Source organism: Lithobates pipiens, unplaced genomic scaffold, assembly GCF_037356315.1.
Source record: "Lithobates pipiens isolate NorthernLeopardFrog02 unplaced genomic scaffold, aLitPip1_a1.2 Scaffold_16, whole genome shotgun sequence".
NCBI classification, from domain to species: Eukaryota; Metazoa; Chordata; class Amphibia; order Anura; family Ranidae; genus Lithobates; species Lithobates pipiens.
In genome coordinates this window covers 144,050,217-144,070,597 of record NW_027507748.1, presented here as the reverse complement: position 1 = coordinate 144,070,597, position 20,381 = coordinate 144,050,217, and the positions used below count along the sequence as shown (strand labels likewise).

Below are 20,381 nucleotides of genomic sequence, written 5' to 3'. Positions count from 1 at the left end.
AGCTTTTGCCTGCCTTCCTCTATGTTCTCAGACATGCCCCAATCTGGATTCCTAAACAAATATTCCACATGATCAACTCTCTCCTGGTGTCGTTTCTCTGGGGCGCTGGTCAGCCGAGGTTTCGGCTGACGGTGTTGCAGAGGCCTTGGGGGGAGGGTGGTTTGGCGTGCCCGGACCTACACTCCTATTATGTGGCGGCCCTTCTGTCCCATGCCCACAATTGGCTGGTTTCGGATGAGTCCAATGCGGCAGTGGTTCTGGAGGCGGCGTGGTTGGGGTCATATGAAGCACTGAGAAACTTAATGTATCGCGGTCTTCGGGCCCCGTTCCCTCTTACTGCCGCAATGCGGGCGGTTGTGAGGGCATGGAACATAGCTAGCTCGATGCGCCCCGTACCCTTGGGGCACATCTCCCCGCATAGTCCTCTTTGGTTTAACCCAAATTTACCGGAATTTGGTTCTATTCCTGATCCTAGTGTGTGGGCCAACAGGGGTATCAAATATATCGAGCAACTTTGTTTTGAGGGTAAAATACAGACCTTTGACAGGCTGAAGCAACAGTACGCTTTGCCTAACTCACATTTATTCAGATTCCTGCAACTTAACCATGCCTTTCGAACACAGTTTGGAAATGCCCCAGTGGCGTTCTACACTTCGAGGCTAGAGACGCTGCTCAGGGACTATGATCTGTCTAAACCTCTGTTGGCCATATACAAGGTTTTGCTCCCGAATGTTAATACCGGTCTCGAAATCCTGAGGGCAAAGTGGGAGGCGGATTCCTCCTCTTTGGACACAGAGGACTGGGAGGACGTCTGGGAGTATCCTTTCTTACAGTTAGTGTCAGCCAGGGATAGATTAGTGCAATTTAAAATAGTGCATAGGGTATATTATACTCCACAACGTCTCCATAGAATCTACCCATCTGTCCCTGCCTCCTGTTGGAGATGCAACTCACTCTCAGCGGATTTTATACATGTATTCTGGGGCTGTCCTCAAATAGCTATTTTTTGGGTGGAGGTGACTAACTTTATTCGGTCGGTTACCACCGTAACGGTACCGTTGTCTGTTGAAATATGTCTTTTGGGTTTGGTCGGATCGCTGGCCCCACGCCGAGCGCTCAGAACACTCCTGGGATTATTGTTATACTATGCCCGTAAGTCTATTGTTCTTAAGTGGAAGGCTCCATTGGCCCCCTCTATTAATTTTTGGAAGAGTTTAGTGAACACGGCTCTTCCACTATACAAGGCCACCTATCTTTCACGTGGCTGCGGAGCTAAATTTCATAAAGTATGGGATATTTGGACAGAGTCACGAGACACCAATGCTGACTCGAGTGCTGACTGACAATGTTTCATTAGGAATTAGTGGTGGCGTTCTAGGGTATTAACACGTCTGTAGCCCTGGGTCCTCCTTACAGGGGCGGTGGGGGGTTGGTTGGGGGGGGGGCGAAGGCTTGTATGCTTCATCCTGCGATGGCTTACAGCCTGCAGTAGAGCATGAGCGAAATTGAAGATTGTCCTGAGCAGTGAGCAGTGGTGCTAGAGTGTACGGTGGGTTTTTTCTTTGGTTGTATACGCCGGTGGCGGTATATTGGGGGGGGGAGGGGGGGGGGTTGTTGTTATTGTTGACTCAGGGGGTTGTAGTAGTAATCAGCCTGGGTATGCCCAATAGGCTGTAAGTTGTTTTATGTTTTATTTGCAAACTCAATAAAAAGAATAAAAAATAAAAAAAAAAAAACGATTGCAAAGGCTTAGAGCGTGATGCTCTTCCCGGCGAAACTGCGGATTACGGCGGGGGGCCAATCACACTTTATTGAGGAGGCTGCAGAGGCGTCCGCGTGGCTGGATGCTAATGAACACATTATCAGACAAGCGGGAAGAAATGCGGCAGACGGCGACTGACCAGACCTCCATTTCAGCATGATTGTATAGCGATTGTTATTACACCATTGGGCTGGGAAGCCATTACCTACTGATTTTCCACAAACGACGTGAGCAAGTGAAGTTACCTTTAACACAGTTAAGCAACACTTTGGTTTGGATCATTCAGTAGTTTAATTGAAGAGCCATTTGGAGTTTTTGGGTATGTTCAACCCAAGTTTTTTGTACACTTTTTCTCTCGGTATTCCCCCTTCTATTGAAGGTTGTTTATCCCCTATTTTGCCGCATGGAGGGTCTGCTCTAATTTTTTTGGAGAGGGTTACCCCCCTCTCTGCCCCTGCGCGGTCCAGGAGAATTTTTGCCTTACAAATGTGATTCTTTTTTTTTTTTGTTCTGTTGTTACCACAGCTTCAGCTCGAGTAGGAACCAGCAGGCGTACAGGAGGGACTGTGTTCTATGCTGTTTCGCATTCCATGCCATGGCAGACTCAGTTTATTGGGACTCGGGTATCAAGATTTTGTCACACTTGGCGCTCCACACATATGCACGCCCTAAAGCGCCTAGGGCACACACAATGCCTTACCCTGTTATGTTGATGAGTGACTATCTTCATGTGTAATGTACCTTTGTTGTCTTGGAACATTAGGGGCGTTCAAGATCCTCTGAAACGATCTATGGTTTCTACTATCCTTAAACTCACACCTCGTATTCCAGGGGGGTGAGTGTACTGGTACACCGGGCCAAAGCTTTCCAACTGCTGGATAAATTGATAGATACTGAGGGGAGATATGTGATCCTACGGTGTAAAATTTACCAATTGCATTGTATACTTGCTGCGGTATATGTGCCACCTCCTTTCACGACAGAGGTGTTGAGGGTCATGCTGACGTACCAATTGGGTCACTCGGATGTACCCTATATTATAGTGGGCGACTTTAATTGTTACATGGATCCAGTCCTGGATAAGCATTCACCTCCGGCGGCCTCCAACAGGAGGGCTCGAACGGCATTGCGGAAGTTTACGGAGGAGTTTGGATGGGCTGATCCGTGGCGCAATCGTAATCCACTACAAAAACAATTTTCTTGTTTTTCGAAGAGACACCTCTCTCTGTCGAGAATTGATCTGTGTCTCTGCTCGCCTCAGACGATCCATTTATTGGAGGATATTAGGTATTTGGTGAGGGGTATATCCGATCATTCGCCCCTATTGGTTTCCTTGGTTGCCAAGCCGGCTACGGATTTGCCGAGGGCATCATGGAAACTCAATGCATTTTGGCTTAATCTATTTCCCTCCCATGACAGGGTGTTGACTGAGATCTCTGAGTTTTGGAGCCGACATGAGGATCACTCTGATTTAAGGCTTGTATGGGAGACATTTAAAGCACATCTTAGGGGACTCCTGATCAATGAGGTGGCGGAAATTAAATCCAAATCACATGCTATCAGGGAACAAACAGAATGACTGGTTAGCCGACTGGAGGCAGACTACATTGCTGACCCCTCTGAGACAGCAAGGGCGGCGTGGCTAGCCGCGCAGGAGGCGGTTACCCGGATCTCCACGGAGGCGGCTGACAGGAAAAGATTTTTCCACAAGCAAGCCTTCTATGAGGAGGGAGAGCAAACGGACCGTCTTTTGGCCAAAATTGTTAATGTCTCCCAGACGTCACCGTCTATTGGAGCGTTGCGCACTGAGGGAGGGAGGCTGGTAAACACCCAAAATAAGGTTATGACGGAATTGGTGAGGTTTTACTCAGATTTGTACAAATCCAGGGCGGCTTATTCGACCACTGGCTTAGGAGAATACCTGCAGGGAATTGATCTGCCTAAACTTTCTGACTCTCACAGAGCACTCCTGGACTCTCCAATTAGCTTGGAGGAACTGCAAGGGGCTCTTAGCCTCTTCCCGAACTCTAAGGCCCCCGGGGGACGACGGTCTCCCAATGGAGGTCTTTAAACAATATGGGGAGGCGATTCTGCCTCGCCTATTGAGAGTTCTTAATTACGCAAGGGAATGCCAAAGTCTGCCTGACTCCATGACCAGGGCTAATATTGTTCTCCTTCTAAAACCAGGTAAAGACCCCTTAGACCCGGGCTCATATAGACCGATATCCCTTCTGCAGAGCGATATCAAACTCCTGGCCAAGGTTTTGGCCTTGAGATTGAATGGGGTCATCGCCTCCATCATACACGCGGACCAGACAGGGTTTATGCCCCAAAAGTCTACAGCCGTTAATCTCCGAAGGCTCTACCTGAATCTTCAAACACAAGGAGAGAATGTGGGTGATTGGGCCTTGCTCTCGCTGGACGCCCACAAGGCGTTTGATAGTGTGGAGTGGGAATACTTATGGGCTGTCATGGGTAAGTTTGGCTTCGGCGAAGGGTTTCTGTCATGGGTGAAGCTATTATATTGCTCACCTCGGGCGACTATCAGAGAGGCGGGACATGTTTCCGCCCCATTCTCCCTGCACAGGGGCACTCGACAAGGGTGCCCACTGTCGCCCCTCCTTTTTGCCGTGGCCATCGAACCCATGGCAACCTTGATTAGAGCAAATCAGAGGATACGAGGCTTCCAGTATGGGAAATTCCAGGAAAAAATCATGTTATACGCAGATGATACCATGCTGCTTCTGGGAGAGACACATCTGATTCCCTGCGGGAGGCTATGGAGACGATAGGAAAGTTTGGTGTGTATTCAGGACTAACTATAAACTGGACCAAATCCTCCCTGCTGCTGCTGGATGCTAATCCGGACAGTGATGGTCGGATGATACACGGCATGCCTGTGTCCACGGGTCTGAAGTACCTGGGTATACAGGTCACGTCGGAACCTCTTGATTATGTTTCCCTGACCCCACTTTTAAATAGAATTAGGAATAAAACTAAAATTTGGTCCCGTCTTAAGATGTCATTGGTCGGTAGAGTCAATTTGATAAAGATGATCTTTATGCCCCAACTTTTATACATTTTGCACAATACCCCTATGGTAAGCCCTCTGAAATTCTTTTGCATTATTAACTCCATTTTTAGAGCTTTTATTTTGTTAGGGGGGACAGGGGGAGAGGAGACCCTATGCTTGGACCCAGTTAAGGCCCTGATGTGCCTGAGTACAGCCCTATATGGGAAAATAAGCATTTACGAGGAGTTGCTATTGCTGGATTGTGGTGCTCGGTGGAGGAGACACGGGGTCACGTATTTGGGTCTAATTTTTAGGGCGGGGAGGCTGACTCCCTTCCCCGATTTGAGGGAGAGGTTTCACTTGCCGCAGTCTATGCTTTTCTACTACTTGCAACTACAACATGCAGTGAAGGCTCAGACGGGGGGGGCCCTCGTGGACTCTTTCACCGACCCCAATCTTCCGCTCTATGGTTAATGTAACACAGTTTCAGGGTTTTATCTCCAGAATTTATTCCATGGTCTTCGCTGCCTGCCTCGCAGGATTCCCGCAGACGGCAATGAGTAAATGGGAGAGGGATTGTGGTACATTCGAGGAGGAGCAATGGGAGGAGGCCCTACAGGCAATACAATACTGCTCACTAAATGTGGCCCAGCGGCTATCTCAATTGTATATTGTGCTCAGAGTACACTACACGCCGGATAGGTTGTTTAGGATGGGGGTGCGACAGGACTCAGATTGCCCCAGGTGTGCTAGGGATCACGGGGATTTGATCCACCTGCTGTGGAGATGCCCCAAACTACACCTATTCTGGACAGGGGTACTGGACACTATTAACAGAGTGTTACAGCTTACCATACCCTCAGATCCAAAACCATGTCTCCTTGGGATCCTGGATGACGTTTCCATGGGGAACACTAGTGGACAGGCCGTGGCCAGGGCCCTGTTCCAAGCACGGAAGATGATTCTTCAGCACTGGAAGGCGCCCGAGCCCCCTACACTGGGGGAATGGATCGCCCAAATGGGGGATACTATTAGGATGGAAAAGTACATTTTTCAACATAGAGGGCGACTGGAAAAATGTGAGAAACTCTGGCCGTGTTGGTTGGATACTCCTGGCCTTCCACCGGTTGATTTAGTTCTGGACAGAATGCTGAGATAAGGGCTAGGGGAGTGAAATTTGACTGAGAGGGGCAGTGACTGTTAGACACCCATTGAAAATACATGACTCGGTATGGGTGAATCAGGGGACAAGTGAACTTTAATGCGTCAATTTCTGTGGAGGCTGGGGCACTGAGACATGTGAAGTGGTGAAATAATTGTCTGTATATTTCTTTTGTAAGGATGAACAAGTTTGTACACTGTGCCAAAGATTTGAATTTGAGATGTAAGCTGCAAGTTGTACTCAAATGTTTTTGTTGTTACTCAAACTTTCTCTGATTTAAAAAAAAAAAAAAAAAAAAAGATTATTATATAGGCCCATATAGAACTGTTAGAATTCCGTAGCTATAGATTTTGTATCTATTATCTGTTTGTTGTTCACTCGGATATTGTGAACATGAGAAATTTCCTGTTGTTTCTTTTTAAATTGTCTGGCCAATAGTTTGCCACATTTGTTCCCATGCTCATAAAACATGTGTGCAAAAAATCTGTATTAATCTTTGGCCCTTTTATCTAGACATGTGGAGAGCTTCATTCTTAACATTTCCAGCTGTTTGGCATTCCCAGGGTCAAGATTGCTCTTATTTTTAATCTCCAGCTCATGTATATTTCCTAACATATCATCTACCTCCCTTTTTTTTTTCTTGTTAATGCGAGACCCATGGGCTATTAATTCCCTCCTAATAACTGCTTTATGGGCTTCCCATATCGTTTGCTCTGATACTTCTGACGTATTTAAAGATATCTTATTTTGTGCCGTATATCCTCCGCTGTTTGTCATCCAGCAGCGACTCATTTAATCGCCATATCCGCTCCCATTGACCCACAGATACTGGCAGAAACCTCATCACCACTGATGCGTGATCGGATATCGTTATTGGCTCTATTATAACATAACTTACGTGTTCCAGATAATACTGGTCCACCATGAATAGATCCAGTCTGGGATATACTTTATGTGTCTTTGAATAATAACTATAATAATTCATCAACTCATTAAAGTGGTTGTAAACCCTTACAAACCACTTTGACCTACAGGTAAGCCTAGATTAAGGCTTACCTGTAGGTCCAAGAAATATCTCCTAAACCTACACGGTTTAGGAGATATTTGCCAAAAGACAGGCACCGCTGTCTACAGCGTATGCTCCGTAGACAACGGCGCGCAGGCGCACTGGCACGCCGCTGTTAACAGCATGTGCTGCTCCTGTGCGCATGCGCGGGAGTGACGCATCGCGGCTCCGTCGAATGACAGCACCGGAGCAGTGAGTCCCACCAAGAAGATGGAGGCTCCGTACACAAGGGGACAGCAGTGACTTCGCTGGCTCCTGTGTCAGGTAAGTGACACATAATGGACTACTATGCAATGCATAGTAGTCCATTATGCTTTACCTTTGCAGGGAACCAAAGAGGAAGTCATCAGGGTTTACTTCCTCTTTAAAAGCCCGCTAACTATCTACTAAGTGGAGGGCTCGTAAAAGTTTTTTCACATGTTTAAGTGCTTTAAATGATAATGCCGTTTTCCCTGCTGTAGTATCTAATATAGAGTCAAAAAGATTATTAAACCCCCCCCCCCCCCCCGCCCCCCCAAAAATAGCACAGCCCTCCCTAAACTTGTCCAGCTTTCCTAAAGTTTTCACACAAAAATTTTTAAATCTACTGTACCAGTATTTGAGGCGTATATGGAAGCGAACGTGTAGCAGTGTTCATACAATGTTCCCTTGGGTCGCGCCCACTTAAACGGCGTCCAAACCACACATCTGAAGCATTGATGTGAATGTTAAAGCGAGAGCAACAATTTTAGCCCAAATCCTCCTCTGTAACTCTAAACTAGTAACCTGTAAAAAAATGTAAAGCATTGCCTATGGAGATTTTTAAGTACTGAAGTTTGGCACCATTCCATCAGTGTGCGCAATTTTACAGCGTGACATGTAAGGTATCCATTTACTCTGCGTAACATCATCTTTCACATTAATTTAGTTGTTTTTAAATTCATTCATTGCTTTCCAAAATAAAACACGTTTTAAAAGTTGCTATGCAAATACTGTGTGACAAAAAGTTGCAACAACCGCCAATTTATTCCCTAGGGTCACTGCTAGAAAAAAAAATAAACATATATAATGTTGGGGGGAGGGGGGGGGGTTCTGAGTAATTTTCTAGCAAAAAAAATGATTTTTACATGTAGGAGAGGAGTGCCAGAATAGTCCCATAGAAGTGGTTAATAAATAAAATAAAATAAAAAAGCACCCCCGTCCAAGTGATAACAAATAGGCAAGTCGCACATGCATATGTAAATGGCGACCACACCAAACAGGAGGTATCAACGCGAACGAGTGTGAGCAATACATTCTAGCACCAGTAATAATTATAAAAAATAGGTAACTACTGCGCTTATATCCACAACACATTTTCTGTGTTGTTGTTCATTAATATTGTGCTAGCTGCTTTTTATTCAATTCTAGTACCGGACCTCCTGTTTAACGCTAAACTGGTAACCTGTAAAGGCTTTTAAAGCATAACCTATAGAGAGTTTTAGGTACTGTTGTCACCGCTCCACAATTTTAAAAAGTGGAGAATCTATTTACTCAGCATAATCTTTTTTTCTTTTTCTTTTGTAAAATATTAAAAGGGTGTATCACATTGCGTTTATGTGCACTAAAATTCATAAGTGTTTTTCTTTTTGCATTTTAAAAATGGCTGTGCAAACACTGGGTGCCAAAAAATTGAAAACAACCACCATTTTATTCTGCAGGTTCTCCGCTTTCAAAAAATATATGATGTTTGGGGGTTGCAAGTAAATTTTCTAGCGAAAAAAAGAAAATGCTGATTGTTACATGTATGGAAGAGGTGTCAAAATTGGCCTTGGGGTCAAGTGGTTAATATAGCCTAATTGGGATGGTCATTGGAAGTTTTATTTCACCACCCTCCCCCCCTCCACATTAGTGGCCAGTGGCATATGTGGCAATGACAACTGTTAAACAGAAAACAGATAATAAAGTTAAGAAAATAAATGTCTAAATAAAGACTGCATTATGATTGGTAAAGTAGCTGAAATTAAGAAGCTAAAGCACATTATAAAATACAGTAACCAGATTGGCAAACCTGGGTGAGCACTGAGTCACACTTCATGTAAACATACTACTACCTGAATTTGAATATTGATTTTACTGCCCACGTGTTTTGGCCTTCAACTTGAAAACACATTAAAGTTAAATAAGGGGGAGTGGAGAAGGTGACAAATGATGCACAAGTTACCAAGTAATGTTCTGTACATTTCAGGTATCATAAGAGTGACTAATTTGACGGAACTCTATTGCTTAATTAGAGGAATCCCTTTTGATGCAAAAACAGAAAAACAAAACAAAAAACCCACATACACCAAGCTTTATTCATCTGAATAACCGGAATTTTTCTGATTTGTAACTGATCTAGCTGCCATAACCCCGATATCCTCCTGTTCTGCTAGATTAGCCACAAGATCACTTTTATCTATGCTGGAAGAGGGCCCCCCCCCCTCCCGCCGTGATCCGTGCCCTCCGCCGCTCACCGGAGCCGTCTCCATCGGTGGAGGCGATCGCGTTTGTCCCCTGGGCTGACATGGAGACAAGTGAGGGGAAGATGGCCACCCATCTCCATGAAACTGCAGGGCGGAAGCGACAACATAACGCAACTCACGGCCATAGCTCTTAAAAGGGGCATTTATTTTTATTTTTTATTGTATTTTAGTGTAAATATGAAATCTGAGGTCTTTTTGACCACAGATCTCATATTTAAGGAGGTCCTGTAATGCTTTTTTTCTATTACAAGAGATGTTTACATTTCTTGTAATAGGAATAAAAGTAACAGATTTTTTTTTTTTAAAACAGTATAAATATAAAAAGTAAAAAAGGGTAAAATAAGAAAAAAAAGACATTTTTTTAAATGCACCCCGACCCGCTGAGCTCGTGTGCAGAAGCGAACGCATACGTGAGTAGCGTCCGCATATGAAAACTGAACAAACTACACATGTGAGGTATCGCTGCGATCGGTAGAGCGAGAATAATTCTAGCCCTAGACCTCCTCTGTAACACAAAACATGCAACCGGTAGAATTTTTTAAATGTTGCCTATGGAGATTTTTAAGGTTAAAAGTTTGTCGCCATTCCACGAGCGGGTGCAATTTTGAAGTGTGACATGTTGGGTATCAATTTACTCAGCGTAACATTATCTTTCACATTATAAAAACAAATTGGGCTAACTTTACTGTTGTCTTATTTTAGAATTCAAAAAAAAGTGTATTTTTTAAAAGTCTGCTTGTAAGACCGCTGCGAAAATACGGTGTGACAGAAAGTATTGCAAGGACCACCATTTTATTTTCTAGGATGTTAGAAAAAGAACTGTATGATGTTTGGGGGTTCTAAGTAAGTTTCTAGCAAAAAACTCTTTTTAACTTGTAAACACCACATCTAAAAAAGAGGCCCGGTCTTAAAGTGGTTAAAGTGTATTTTCATTTTTGAAGTCAAACCTGAGAAAACCTCACTATATGTTTGCTATGTTCCCATTCACACAACCTGCCAAAAATGTGTTTTTTATAAAAATAAATTTCTTACCTTTTTAAGAGATTTTTTTTTGTCGTACCATGGTGGATTTGAAGAAGATCCATGCTTCGTGGGGGAGTGTGCACTGCCATGTCTTAAGGGAAGCAAGGCAGTGTTTGGTGCGTAGATATAAGAAAATATCAGAGTTTGGGAGTACATATTCTTTTTGTAGTGCTGGAAACGATTTTATGGCATTTTTATCATATAGATCCGATAGAGAGGTTATGCCCTTGGTTTTCCAGCCTAAATAAGAAGTTGATTGCATTAGAAGATGTAGGGTCCCTATGGGTATAGGAATGGTCGACCCGTTTGAGTGGGTGGTCAATGAATGGATAAACCGTGTCCACGTTTTAATAGTTGCCATTATGGTCGGGGAGAGCTTACTAGGGAGTTTTGCTCCTAGGATAGTTGCGAATAGCCAGGAGGATAGGTTTCCACCTGGAATTAGAGAGGCTTCCATATTCCCCCATAGGGTGGAAGGGGGAGAGAGTGGGAACCATTCCTTAGTTTGTGTGAGGATAGAAGCCATATAGTAGTCTTGGAAGTCCACATAGCCTGTGCCGCCGGCCAGTCGGTGTTTAATTAATTGGGCGTGTCTGCATCTAGCTTTTTTACCCTGCCAAATAAATTTAGATAGTAGCGATTGGAGTGATTTGAAGTAGCTAAGGGGGATTGGGATGGGTAAAGTTCGGAATTGATCTAGTATTTGGGGGAGATGTAATATTTTGAACGCTGCCAAACGTCCCGTCCAAGAGAATTCGAAGTTCGCTAGCCTGGTAAGATCGTTTTGTACGAATCGGTAAGTAGTTAGCTGCAAACAGAGATTTTGTAGATTTAGTTAGTTGAATGCCTAGGTATGTTATGCTATTCTCCGCCCACAAATAAGGGAATCGTTCTTTGAGTCGAACGCTAGTGGGCGTGTCTAGGCCTAAGTCCAATACATATGATTTAGATTTGTTTATTTTGTAATAGGAAACATCACTAAACCAGGCGAGCGTCTTCTGGATTGCAGGGAGTGAACGTTCAGGATCAGTGATCATAAGGATCACGTCGTCCGCGAACAGGCTAATTTTATGGTCTGTGTCAGCGAGGGGAATGCCAGTGATTTCGGTATTAGATCTTATTCTTTCAGCAAGGAGTTCCATGACTAGATTAAAGATTATAGGCGATAATGGACAGCCTTGTCTCGTGCCATTAGAAATTTGAAAGGGTGAGGAAAGAGCGTCTGCTGAGAACACTCGGGCAGAGGGAGAAGAATATAAGGCCATTATAGCATCTTGTATTGGGCCAGTGATTCCAAATTTATTCGATACTGCTGACAGGTATCCCCAATGGACCCTGTCAAATGCCTTTTCGGCATCTAGGGACAGGAGAATCGAAGGGAGTTTAGTCGATTCTGCGTGATGTAGAATATTTAATAGTAGTCTAGTGGCGTCCGAGGTTTGGCGCCCTTTGGTGAACCCCGACTGATCCAGGGAGATAAGGGAAGGTATAATGTCCTCCAATCTGTTGGCTATCAATTTCGCGTATATTTTCAAGTCAAAGTTCAATAGTGAAATGGGGCGGAAATTTTTAGGAGATGTAGGTTCCTTGCCAGGCTTGGGTAGGGTCACGACCATGGCAGTAAGCATTTCTTTCGGGAAGGAGGCGGATGTGGCTGCCAGATTGAATGTTTGGGACAGAGTAGGGGCTAATATGTCTTTGAATTGTTTGTAGTATTCTCCAGTGAAGCCGTCTGGGCCCGGGGATTTGGAGCAAGGAAGTTTATTTATTACTGAAATAATCTCATCGACCGTAAAAGGTGAATTTAAGTCAGAAAGTTGTGTATGCGATATAGACGGGAGGGACAGGTCATCTAGGAATGCTCGAATCAGCGCAGGGGAAGGTTGGGTGATGTTCGGATCTTCTTTAAGGTTGTAAAGATCTACGTGCTAAAGGCGTTGGCTATGGATTGAGGTTTAATGAGTTTTTGGTTAGTGTGAGGGTGGTGTAGATACGGGACTTTCTTTTGTTCCTGTGTCCTTTGACTTTTAATGACATTGCTTTATCTGCCTTGTTACATGTGGTATATGAAGTGGCCTTAAGTATCTTATAAAAATTTTCCTGTCTCTCTAGGAGAAGGGACCGCAATTCGTTTTGTAGCGTGAATATTTTAGATTGAAGGAACTGGGAGGGATTCGCTTTATTTAGGGATTTAGCGGTGGCAATGTCAGCTGTGAGTTTGTCTAGTCTCTTGGTTCTTTGTTTTTTGGCTTTAGCACCCATTTGGAGGAACACCCCTCTCATAACTGCTTTGTGGGCATTCCACACCACCGCCGGGTCAGATACTGAGGATTGATTATTTACGAAATATTCTTCAAATTGTTGTTTGATAGGGATGGAATATTGTGGCGTGTTAAGGAGATAATTGTTTACTCTCCATATGAAGGAATCTGGGTGGTGCGAATCATCAGAAATATTGAGGCTAATGGGGGCATGGTCCGACCAGGTGGTGGTGTGGATGCTGGAACCCAAAGTCCTCTGAAGCAATCGTTTGTCAGCCAAAAACAGATCAATACGTGAGTAGGTGCTGTGACGTGGCGAGAGGAATGTAAAGTCCCGCTCGCTCGCATGACAACACATCCACATATCATACAAATCATTAGATGCTATAAAAGACTCTAAAGGAGATGCATATCTTTTAGACCCTGCTGTGGAGTCCATTGTGTTGTTCGGAACCAGATTAAAGTCACCGCAAAGCAGCAAGTGACCCTGTTGGACTCTTCTCGCTCTTCTTAGTGTCTTCCTAAGAAAGTTCATTTGGCCTTGGTTTGGGGCATAAATGGTAACAAGGGTGTACGGTACATTGTTGATTGTACAGATCAAAATAATATATCGGCCTTCCGTGTCAGCAATATATTTCTGCAGTGTGAATAGTACGGTGTTCCTTATGGCTATTCGTACTCCACGTTTCTTCTGAGGGAAGGAGGAGTGGAAGACACGTGGGAACATTCTGTGCTGGCATTTGGGGGTTGCGTCTATGGCAAAGTGGGTTTCCTGGACACAAAGTACATCACAATTATGTGCCAGTGCTGATTTCTATAGTGAGTTACACTTCACAGGGTGGTTGAGCCCTTTTGCGTTAAGGGAAAGGATGGCGATTCCCATGTTATGTTGGGAGGGTGTGTGGAGGTAGTAGAGCAAGTTCTTACAATTGATGAGTGCAACCAATCAAATCTCAGGATACCAGCTGGTGTAGATGAATTTGGTAAGAACAGTACTCAGAAGTCCAGGTAAGAAGGGAAAAAACAGTGCTACAGATATAAGGAAAAGACAAGTTAAGATTCGTGGAGGGCAAATTGCCTTCGGGTGGGACTGTGTGTGCTTGGCACTTTTGGAGGTCCCGGTATAGCAGAAGTCATGAACTGAGAGTAGCAAACCAGTAAATACAACAAAAGACAGGAGAAAAAAACTAAATAAAAACACACACAAGTATGTCAGTGGTTGACCGCTCATGTGAGCAACTGACTAAAATAGAGGGAAAAGTTCAAAAGTCAGTTGTGTAGTCGCAGCTCCAGACCGGACTAAGATATTTGTTTAGCATTGTAGTATGGGCTGATCACTCAAAGGTGGGTGTTTTTGGGTTTCTCCCGGTTCGGACCAAAGGTGAACGGATTGGGCTTCCCGTCAGGATCCAATTGATGTTGTGGAGGATCTGGTAGGATTCCCCAAGCATTGAGGAGCTTCAATCCCCCCTCCAAAGTGGAGATGGTATGTGGCCAAGATGGTCGCTGGGTGGTGCCATTTGTAATTGATCTTGTGGTTGTTCAAGGCCTTAGCTATGGTTTTTAATTGCCTCCGCATTTGTAGCGTATACTGAGATAGATCTGCGTACAGTTGGATATTGGAGTATAGTGCAGGTAATGGTGATAGCTCTCTAGCTTTTAGAAGCAGTTCTTTCGCCTGAAAAAAGTGGACCCGTAGAAGCACATCTCGGGGTATATCCGCCTCAAGATGGCGGGGTTTTGGTATTCTGTGTATACGGTCGATAGTGAGCTCAATTGGGGAAAGTTCAGGAAGCATGCTGGAAAATATTGAAGTCGCAAAGTTATGCAGTTCTTTGGGCTGGATGGACTCTGGGATCCCACGTATTTTGACGTTATTTCGTCTGGAGCGGTCCTCGAGTTTTGCTTTGATCCAGAGAGACTCATCTCTTTGTTCAGAATATGCGTCTACTATTTCATTGACCGTGTCAGTTCATTCTCCCATTTTGTTCTCCATGAACTGCATTCTATTGTCCATGTGTTTCATTTCCAAGGAGAATCTATTGATCAGGGATGATAAATTGGTCATAAGGGAAGATTGCAAGGATAGAAGCATATCCTTCATCGTTGTGTCTAGTACAGGTTGCCCTGTAGTTGGGAATTGTGCTATGGATGATTGCAAAGCAGATATAGCAGAGTCATTATGGAGGCCTGTACTCACTGTGTCTGAGGACTGGGTGTTAGGATCCATCCGCATCTTCGATTTCACTGGGCTCTGGGAGGCTGGAGTGGAAGGAGACGTGTCAGGGGGGAAAGATGCCAGCATATCAGCTTGCATTTCCCATGGATGAGCATCGGGGAGATCTGTGTAGCTCAATGAGGTCCGTGCTGTGCCGGCGGCGCCATCTTGGGCCTTGCGACGGGCCTGGAAGGAGAAGGACTCCAGTCTCTTTGGGCCTCTTTCCTGGAACCACTTGGGGGACATCGCTGTGGTGGAGGGTCGGGAGGAACGAACGGGGCTCTGTAGAGCAGATAGCGGCGGTACGGTCACCCGTTTGTCGCTGTTTGTCCGGTCTGGGTAGCGGAGCTCTCTGCTCAGGCGTCCATCTCCGTGCGCACGCAAGCCACGCCCCCCTAAAAGATTTTTTGAAGCAGACCTCTGACAGACTACTAGCTGCTCTAAAGAAAAATTAGTGGAAAAAAGTCTGTCACCGCAAAGGAGGACACACTAGGTTTTTCCCTGAATAACATGCAATGGAGAAGTCCTAGATCTGTAATACTTTTTTGGACAGAATGTTCAGATCTAATTTACAACCGATAATGACATCTGCCAGAACAGCACAGACCGGGTTAATTATGGCAAACATTTACTTCCCAGCCCCTTCTGTAAAGCAGAGGACATCTTCAGTTTTGCCGTTTTCAAAAAAGATTGAATATAAGCAGCAATTTGTAATTTTATGCTACGTGAATGAGAACACGAAATAAATATAAAGTAGGTATTATCCCAATTTGACTGCAAAAGTGGAAATTCACTTTAAAGAAAACAATGAATGTGTAGAAAAGGACTACCTTTTTGTTTGGATGCAGCTGGAATGTATTTCAATTTAAACTGAAAGTTCAATTGGGCTTTAACATACAATGCCATTCTTGGCAAAACATTGCTATTGAACATTGTTCTAGTATTTGCCTGTTTATATGGCCGACTGCTTTGATTTATTATGAATAATTTAAAGAGGAACTGCTCACATAATTTGTAATAAAAACATCTTTGCCATTATGAAGCTTCCCCCCAACCACTTTGCATATTATTTTATATATACTGTGATTCTGTACTTGCTAAATATGCTGCAGAAATCTCCCTCCACTGAGTCTGGCTGCAATCATTTTAACTGTGGGCAGCTGGAGCTGCTGCATGTTCACTTCTTGGATTTACACAGTCACACATCCAGCTTACATTGGCCCTCTTATGACTCACCCCCCCCCCCCCCCCCTTTATAGATTGAGTAAAAAACAAAGAAGTTGTAGTACCAGCTTCTATGAATGAAGTTGCCGGACAGACAGGCACTTGATGAGAACCCTTGACAGCTCCCTTAGTTCTTTTAACCCCTGCTGCCCCAGAAGGTTGTGGTAGTATTGGTGAGGGTGGCAGCATAAACGAAGATGGATTTTATCATCCAGAAAATGCATCAGCACAAGGGACTCATCAGCCTATTGCCTATAAGTTATGTCCCTTATGTTTTTTATGTTGACTGCACATAGGCATTACCAAAAGCACAAGGGAGTACCGGATGCTTTTGTGGAACTTGACTGCAACTACATTAAATGCAAGGGTAATTGTTTTTATTCTCTAGGCAGTCTACAAAAGGCACACCAGTGATCTTTAGGCCCTTTTCACACTGCCGTGACTTTAAAAGTCACGCGATTTCAGGGAATGTGTAAAGTTGAGGTCTATGGACCTCAAATTGGATCAAAATAGTACCGGGACTAACTTGAAGTTGCACAGATTTGAATGGTTATCATTGGGAATCATGGGGTATGACCTGACGTGCCTCTGATGTCCAAAGTCACAGGAAAAGTCACACAAGTGTGAAAGAGGCCTTACCAGAAAACCAGATCAGAGAGGGACTGCAGTCTGAATCATAAATGCAAGCAGCTTGACCTAACTTGACTGTACCAAGAAGTAGTGCTTTAAGGTTGTGCAGACTTGATCAAGTGGTGCTCCTGCAGATTATACTAGAGGGACCCCAATATCAGGTATGCTTTTTCAATAGATGTACCATGAACCTGATAAACACTTTCACATAGACAGTGGCAATAGAGGCATGGAAAGTCTATTTTTATATCACACTTGGGCTGATGGATAACCAAAGAAATAGACAGGAATATTTTCTGAGAGAACTTATCAGCCAACCTTTTAGGTATCTGATGTCACCAGGTTTCCAAGTAATGAAGCATGCAACTGTAATAATACTGCCCTCTAGTGGTCTTATCTTTATTTGAAGGATAAGTTCATCAGATTGCTGATGCCATACAGGTCTCCTGCAGACTGTCAGTGTGAGCGGTCTGCCCTGTACATTGTATGACCATGGAGTTTCACACTGACAGGAAGACTCAAACTAAGAACAGTGCTCAGCAGCACCATGGAAAATCATTGAGAACTACAAGCCGAGAGTAGCAAAGGATGTCAGAACTTGTAATTCATTCATACACAGAGCTCTGTGAGCGAATGACATGTGGGAAGACTCTGCACGGGCCTACTGGATTCAAACAGTGACAGCTAGTACAGGGAAATTCACCCCATACTGCTGTGACAGGGAGAGAAGACAGTAAGGAGCAGTTGCAGCAGTGGGAATATGTTACATGTTCCACCTTTAAAAATGGTGGAACATGTAGCATGCTCCAAAAAGGTGAACTTATTCTTTAATGGAATGGAAATACGGAAAAAATAAACTGCTGCTTCAGGTTTTATCCAGACTGACAAACTGGAGATATTTCTTTAAATATCACCTGCAAGATCAAGGGATACTGCTGCCTGTGATAGAGAGCCTGCAGTACTGAAGCACCTCAGCAGCATCTGCCAAAGAAATAACCCCAGGTCCGTAAATTTCCAGCAGGGAACAATCCTTCCTGGTAAAAAAATATCTCCACTATACTTTCTGCAATCAAACGCTCTAGGTTCTATCCTAGGCAAGAAAAACAATGTACAGGGAAAGAATCAAGCTTGTAATGTCTTGATTTTCTGTCCCTTAATTAGGCAGGAAAAATAATCTCACCCTAGTACAGTCACAGACGGATATGGACACACGAGTTGTGTTTAATTGTAAGACAAATTCCACCGGATCATTCTATCCACTAATATACAACAGAAAAGCAAATGGGAGTGCATTTAGGGTGAATGATGGCATGAAAACCTGAATTCTCATTTTAATTCCAAAAGAGACAAAGAGGTGGATTTTAAGAGCAGTGAGTATTGCAGTCACACCACATAGACATTAGGATAACGCTATCCAAGGTAATACAATTATTTTAGAATAAAGGATACGTTTTTACTGTACAGTATGTTTTAAAGACGTTCCTCTGAATTTTTATTCAGCATTACAAAGGTATTAGAAGCTTTTTCTACAATACTTGGAAATCATTTAACTACTATGTGGGTGTCCTTGTAATTGCAGCCATGAGGAAAAGACAAGTATTCAGGATAGGATGGCGCAATGCATGAAATGATCTGTAGCAGAGTCCAATCCATGCTTACAAACCTTATAGCTGGAATCATTTATAGGACTTCCCTAATGGAAAGTTTAATGCATCAGCACTTTACTTTCTTTTAAAAGTCTTGGTACAAATGATACACATACTGTATATATTACATGTTCCTTTGTGTTACATTTAAATTACCTTCATCTGCAGGATATCACCCTCGTGGGCAGGCCACCCTCGTAGAACCAGACCGGTTCTTGTGTCCAGCAATATAATGAATCCAGATGAATAACCTGCAATAACGCTGCGGCCATTTGGACTAACTGCTAGGTAACGGATGAGACCTGCATTCATATGGTTGGCTAGCTTGAATTCATGCTAAGGGAGAGAGCAGAGACAAATCAGTGTAAAATAGTAATATGTTGAAAAGCAGAGGGTAGGGTAAGGAAAGCTCTGTCATTGTTTCTCATTTTTGTTCTTTACATTATGAAGGTTTAGAAGGTATTTTGGAATTCTGATATTAGAACTTGCCTACTATAGCGATTACGCCCCCCTACATTTTATACCAAGCAATCTTTAAGTAAGAAGGACATAATTACGTTTGGTGGTAGAAAGGTTTATGTTCACTCACAGCAGTGTATTCTTTTACAAAGTTTATGAAGAATATAGTAAAATAATATAGCATAGAATAATGTGCTGAATTATTCTACTGTGGTATCGAGGAATAAGAACCCTAAAGCCCCATACACATCAGATTTTCTGCTGATTTTTGTCTTCAGGTTTACCAAAACCATGTATTGCAAGGGCCTGCCTGATTGCATACAAACGGAAACGCCTAAGGTTTGACCTCATATTATTACATGGTTTTGGTAAATCTGAAGGAAAAAATAAAAAAAATACAAAAATCAGCAGAAAATCTGATAGTGTGTATGGGGCGTAAGAAAAAAACCTTCCCATTGACTTAACTACTAGAGCTGCTATAGTAATAGGACCAATGTGTAGTGGTACACAGGACTACAATAGACCTTTAAGAGAAACTTATAACTAAATCATAACTGAGCCATTGCTTCTACTTGTTGGGAGTGGGTACCTAGTTTATACAGGTACTCTGCCTAGTTTGCCTAGTTGTGAGGTGACGTCTAAGGGTTGAGTGCTGACTTTCTTCCTCTCTGACAGAACCTGTCATGTCCAAAAACCAAGATTTAAAGTGGATGTAAAGGCAGAAGGTTTTTATCTTAATGCATTCTCATACTAACCAGAGGTCCCTCTAGATCCAGCAATGTTGCATGAATGTCTCGGCTGCCTTGGACTCCCCTCCTCATTGGCTGAGACAGCAGCGTGGAGCCAGCGGCTCCCGCTGCTGTCAAAGTCAATCAGCCAATGAGGAGAGAAAGGAGGTGGGGGGGCTGGGCTTTGGCTCTATATCTGAATGGAAACAGGGAGATGTGACTCGGCTCAGGTGCCCCATAGCAAGCCGCTTGCTGTGGGGGCAGCCAACACGAGGTAGGGGCCAAGAGCACCAAAGAGGGACGCGAAAAGAAGAGGATCTGGACTGCTCTGTACAAATCCACTACACAGAGCAGGTAAGTATAACACGTTTGCTATTTCTAACTAAAAAAAAAAAAAAAAAAAAAAAAACCCACAAGACTTTACAATCAATTTAAAACACAAACTGACACATTTCTGACTGGATACTGCTTTGTATATAAAATGCAATACATTGCATCTTATCCTCATCCTTTGCAAGAGATGGTATTCATGGGTCACTTTGCTGGGCACCTATAAGTTGTTTTTTTAATTTATTTGGCGAACCAATTTATTTGCCGATATTGAGCCCTTAGCTCTTTCACCCATTTACTATACCTACACTGAATTTCCTTGCAAACATATATTTGCAAATATGTTTGTCATATTGCCTCATGGACCACAAATAAT

At 43.6% G+C, this 20,381-nt stretch overlaps 1 protein-coding gene across 2 annotated transcripts in view; it reads right to left on the bottom strand.

Annotated features, from left to right (window-relative positions):
• WDR81 (WD repeat domain 81) overlaps positions 1-20,381 on the bottom strand; it is a 117,125-nt gene that overhangs the window by 26,901 nt on the left and 69,843 nt on the right. For both annotated transcript variants that reach the window (XM_077480569.1, XM_077480568.1), the window contains exon 10: positions 18,645-18,824. In XM_077480569.1, the coding sequence (XP_077336695.1) occupies positions 18,645-18,824 (180 nt within the window). The remainder of the gene's footprint in view (positions 1-18,644; positions 18,825-20,381) is intronic.